The following is a 5,273-nucleotide window of genomic DNA, read 5'->3' on the forward strand; positions in this document are numbered from 1 at the left end:
TGTGGGACGCTTTTATTTAAATGAAGAAGACTGTTCTAATTTTCTAGTCACTTGTCTCAGCATTGCAAGTTCCATTTCAGCATAGGAGCTTGAAATTTAAGGAAAAGAAGAAAAATGAGGGGAAAATACAAGTAAGTTTATTTCACATTTTTGAAGTCTTTGGAATCCACTTTCATAAAAGCTCAGTATCCTCTAATTTCAGTAGTTACTAAAATTTCAGTTCAGAAAATTTCTCCAGTCTTCCAACATTGCTTTCCTTTTATAGACAGGAGACCCTGATCTTTGAGGCCAAAGTGAAAATCTGAAACTTCTTTCTGATCTGTTTTGCTTCCAGTGAAATTTGAAGCTTTTGAAAATCCATCCAACATCTATAAAGACACCCAGGCTTTTCCCTACTCATCATGACTTGAGATAATAAGTCTGAACACCAGAAACAGTGATTGTAGGAATAGTCAATTCTTCACTCTGTACTTAAATTTTCCCAGCATTTAAGATCATTCTGAATTTTAATTTTTTTAATCTTTTTTTCAGTTCTCATTCTAGCATAAAAATTTCCCTCCCATTAAGTTATTTGTAAACACGATAATGTTTAATGGCTGTGTAATATTTTAAGAAAATATAATTTAACATTTTCTCCTTTTTGGACATTTAGGTTTCCAGATTTTAGTTGTTAGAAACCGCATTGCCTTGAAAAGCTTTGAGCAAAACTTTTTCTTTTGGATTATTTCCTAAGCAAAACTCTCCATAGAAGGGCAATCATTAGTTCAAAATGTTTCAGGTCCTCAACACCTACCGTCAACTCACTTTCACCAAGGGTATGAGAGAGTACCTATTTCACTGTACACTTGCCAGTCCTGGGTAGTCTTGAAATAGGGGAAAATTTTTTCTAAATTGATAGATGAAATGAAATCTAACTTTAACTTAAATTTATTGGATCACTGATAGCGTTCAATATTTGGCCATTTTTATCACCTCATCTGTGAGCTTAATTGTTCATTTCTCTTCTAAGATGTTAATGCTTTATTGATTTGTTCAGGCTTTCTTCAAAAGTATAAATCTATCGTTTGTTATTTTTATGGTGGATATTTTTCCCAGTTTGAAATTTGCCTTCAACATCTATTCAACACACGTTTATCTTAAGCCTCCCCCAACAGCCCGGCACTGGTGAAGTATCAAGGACGCCACAGACGCAGTCCCTGCCCTTCATAATCTCAGGGTTTAATACAGGGAGGCAGGCAGGTGAGCAATGAGTGTAAAAGCAGTAAGTCTTTCACAGTTTCCATGAGAAGTGTGAGCAGTCTACAGCGGAGACACTAAGAGAGCTAAGTGCTCAATTCTCATGTAGGGGCCAGGAAAGGCTTTCCAGAGGAGATGATTCTGAACTGAGTATTGATGCTGAGTAAACTAGTGTAGCAACAAGGGACAAGGTGGGAAAAGGCATTCCAGGCAGAGAGAACACCTACAAATGAGGCCAGAGAGCTGGTCTGTTAGGGAACTTCAGTAGCTGGGTTGGACTAGGGTGTAAATGTCAGGTCCTGAGGAACAAGAGGCTGGAGAGACCTCAGAGCTCACAACTTAAAAAATTATAAATAACTTGAGATGTTCAGCGAAGTCAAATTAACCTTTTCCTTACTCATCTTTTACACAATGTTTAAGCTAAGAAAGTCCTTTCTGACCCAGAGTTTTTATGCTTACCTTTATTTTCTTCTAGTTTCCATTTTTAATACTTCGATTTTATTTTACTCGTGACATTTAATTGTTTAATTCACCCGGAATTGACTTTGGTATATGATGGTAAGCCTCATTGGGATCTTTTTTCGGCTGTAATGTTTATCACATCTGTATTGCTCATTAAGCTTCTTTCTGTAACCTTATTTTGCTAATGGGTAAAAACAGGGAATGCTGAATATCCAATAAGAGGTATTCCCAGCTGAGGACAATGATAAAGGGAAATGAAAGAAATTTCACTGGGGTTTCCTCTTTTACTGAACTGTGTTAAACACTACAGGTACAACTCACAGGTACTTAGGATCCTGACTCCCAGGGTAGCGCTGCTATTTTGTTCTTAGAGGTTGCAAATGTTTAAGGCGCAAACCTGTTTCCACTGACAGTAATTCATTCTCGTGACAACTGAAGTGGGGAGAGGGAGGAGGAATATGTCACTGGCAGCTTGATTTGTTTACTCCTCCCAGAAATTAGGTAGAGTCGGTTTTCTTCCCCAGATGCTGGCTGGAAACCCAGTGGGGTCGGCATCTCCTCTCGGTACAGTACAAGCCCAACACCGGGCTGGGAGCTGGGAGCTGAGAGCTATGATTTGTTAGAAAGGCAAGCATAACCCGACCAGATTGGTTCTGGACTCCCCCAGATCTCCCTGTTACTTCACAGCATTCTGAAGACCTGTCTACCAATCACAGCGCTCCTTACTGGAAAAAGCAACTGCTGGAGAGTGCTGGGAGCCCCTAGCAACGCTCTGAGGCTTTTGAATCTGAGGGGGAAGACTGCAGTTAGCCGATGGTGGAGCAGAGCAGCACCTATGCCTCAGGAAGAGAAGCCTCTCAGGATGGACCCTCCACCCTCTGAAGAGCCCTTAGATAAGCAAAACAAAAAACTAGAAAAGCAGGAAGAGGAGATGGAGTTTAAGGAACTGGATGGTCTGAAGGAGGCCTTGGCAAACCTCCGGGGACTGTCGGAGGAGGAGAAGAGCGAGAAGGCGATGCTTTGCTCCCGCATCCAAGAGCAGTCCCTGCTCATCTGCATCCTAAAGCGGAGGTCAGACGAGGCCCTGGAGCGCTGCCAGATCCTGGAGCTGCTCAACACAGAGCTGGAGGAGAAGAGGCTGCTGGAGGCAGAGAAGCTGAAGGCCAAGAGCAAGCATGCCCAGAAGCTGGAGGAACGCTTTATGACCCTGGCAGCCAACCACGAGTTGATGATCCGCTTCAAGGACGAGCACAAGAGCCAGAACGTGAAGCTCAGGGAGGAGAATGAGAAGCTGAGGCTGGAGAACAGCAACCTCTTCAGCCAGGCTCTGAAGGACCAGGAGGCCAAAGTGTTGCAGCTCACTGCCCGCAGTGAGGCCCTGTCCAAGGAGCTGGAGACTCTGAAACAGAGGTGTGCTCAGGAGGCCTGCCAGGCTCAGGCCAGAGAGAAGGAGCTGCTGGAGCTGCAGAGCCAGCAGGCCTGCGCCCACACCCAGGAGACGGAGCAGCTGCGCAGCCAGCTGCAGAGCCTTAAGCAGCAGCACCGGCAGGCCGTGGAGCAGATGGCCAAGGCCGAGCGGGTGCACGGCAGCCTGAACCAGGAGCTGCAGGCCAGGCTGCAGACAGTCACTCGTGAGAAAGACGAGCTGTTGCAGCTGTCCATGGAGAGGGGCAGGGTGCTTCAGAGCAAGCAAGTGGAGATTCGCCAGCTTGAGGAGAAGCTGGAGACAGCAGATGTGGCCAGGAGGCAGGCACTGGAGAGGTTTGAACAAGAGGCCGTGGCCGTGGACAGTAACTTGAGAGTGCGGGAACTTCAGCGCAGGGTGGATGGGATCCAGAAGGCCTATGATGAACTCAGGCTGCAGTCTGAAGCCTTCAAAAAGCACAGCCTGGATCTTTTAAGCAAGGAGAGAGAACTCAACGCCAAACTCCGCCATCTCTTCCCATAGGAAGCTTCTGTTTCCTCTTTCCTCTAATTTAGAATTTAAATATTTGTGCCTTAGCATTATGACAAGAGTAAAGTTGGTTTTCCATTCATTATACTTTTAAGCATGAAAGGCAACTCAAAGAAAAGCTGCTTTACTGTGATGTTGTGGTTGTTACTGTTGTAAGGCTAGCACTAATCTTCAGTCCTACCACCTAAAATACACATGATTTACGAGATTCCTTTCTGTGCCTTTGAAATCCTTCTACGTTTGCTATCATTATCTCCATCTTCCTCATAACTTATTCATTCTCAACCCCAGATATTCTCAAATATCCTGAGACTTTAAATTAGCAGCTCCTATGGACTTACGTGAATCTTAAAAGTGCAAGGAGATATACTATTGTGAAAACAGTTTTGCATATTTCCCCCTTGTAGATAGGTAGGTCTGTAGTCTCCCTTAGTTGAAGATATAAACTGTAACAGTTAATAGCATAATAATGGCATAGAGAACTTGCAGAACAAATTGTCTGATTTTGCAACTGACAAACAATTGCTTGCTTCACCTGCTTTATAGCAGTAGTAGCCTTTGATTTTATTTTACTTGCACTGGCTTGGAAAACAAAGATTGAAATCATTAAGTTCTTTACCAGAGTAGGCAAACTGTATTACAGTCATTCTATAGGAGCAGTAAGATTCAAATTAAGTGAAATCAACCAGTTTTAATTTTTCCTGCAAGCTTAGATCACATTCCATTTTCTTGCTTTTTCTCCTTAATAAAAACAGGATTTATAGGTGCAAGGGTGCAAGTATCAGTAGTTTCATTTAATATTGCATATTAAGCTAATAGACAAAGGCCCCAGTTTACAGTAACAAGTCAGAGCAGACCAGGTATGATACATAAAGCAATGCATAGTGATGATTTTGTTTCTTTTAGCAGTATTTCCTTGCAATTACCTTTTCCTTTTTTTATTTATTTTTTAACTTTTTCCTTTTTTAAGAAAACACCTAAATGAAATACATATGTATACTTATAGCATGTTTGTAGGAATACCTAAATATGTAGATATATAAAAACATAATAGTTATTACATCTATCTACAGAAAGTTCTTAAAGAGGCAGTTATAAAAAATATATTTTATACTTCCCTATTTCCCTAGTTTTAGTCAATATATAAGCATTATTATAAATATCTCTCAAAATAGATTGTAATATAGTCTTTTCCTTACCCATTCAGTGCCAAGGGTCCCAAGAGTTACCTAATAATTTAGATGTATTAACTTTCCTTGGTATCTTTTTAATAAACCATTTTTGAGTGTTACTTTACCTCAGGCAGTTTTTTAAACCTATTTTCTCACAGTCCTATTAAGACTGTGGTATTACATACAAATTCCAAGAAACCATGTTGTTGGCTTGAAAGGACTATGTACTTCCTCTTACACATTCAAGAATCAGAATATAGGAGCTAATTTTATTATGGTTATCCCTTATTGAGCTCATACTATTATTGTGCTGAAGCACTGTGGATGGCTTGTTTTATTTATTTAATCCATAGGGCCGCTTGAGAAGGTAAGTATGTTTATTTATATAGCAAGGAAGAGGAAACTGGGATTCAGCAATTTGTCCAAAGCCATTTAATCACTGGGGCTGC

The 5,273-nt window shown here is 41.3% G+C and overlaps 1 protein-coding gene across 1 annotated transcript; it reads left to right on the forward strand.

The window, feature by feature from the left end:
* The first annotated feature begins 656 nt into the window (after window positions 1-656).
* Window positions 657-4,840, forward strand: CCDC89 (coiled-coil domain containing 89). Its single transcript, XM_034666201.1, has one exon. The coding sequence runs from the start codon at window positions 2,534-2,536 to the stop codon at window positions 3,644-3,646; it is 1,113 nt and encodes a 370-aa protein (XP_034522092.1). The 5' UTR covers window positions 657-2,533; the 3' UTR covers window positions 3,647-4,840.
* The last annotated feature ends 433 nt before the right edge of the window (window positions 4,841-5,273 follow it).

This window comes from Ailuropoda melanoleuca, chromosome 8, assembly GCF_002007445.2.
Source record: "Ailuropoda melanoleuca isolate Jingjing chromosome 8, ASM200744v2, whole genome shotgun sequence".
NCBI classification, from domain to species: domain Eukaryota; kingdom Metazoa; phylum Chordata; class Mammalia; order Carnivora; family Ursidae; genus Ailuropoda; species Ailuropoda melanoleuca.

Bases quoted from the DNA above. Each gene is read 5' to 3' on its own strand.
- CCDC89 (XM_034666201.1), top strand. From the start codon at position 2,534: ATGCCTCAGGAAGAGAAGCCTCTCAGGATGGACCCTCCACCCTCTGAA.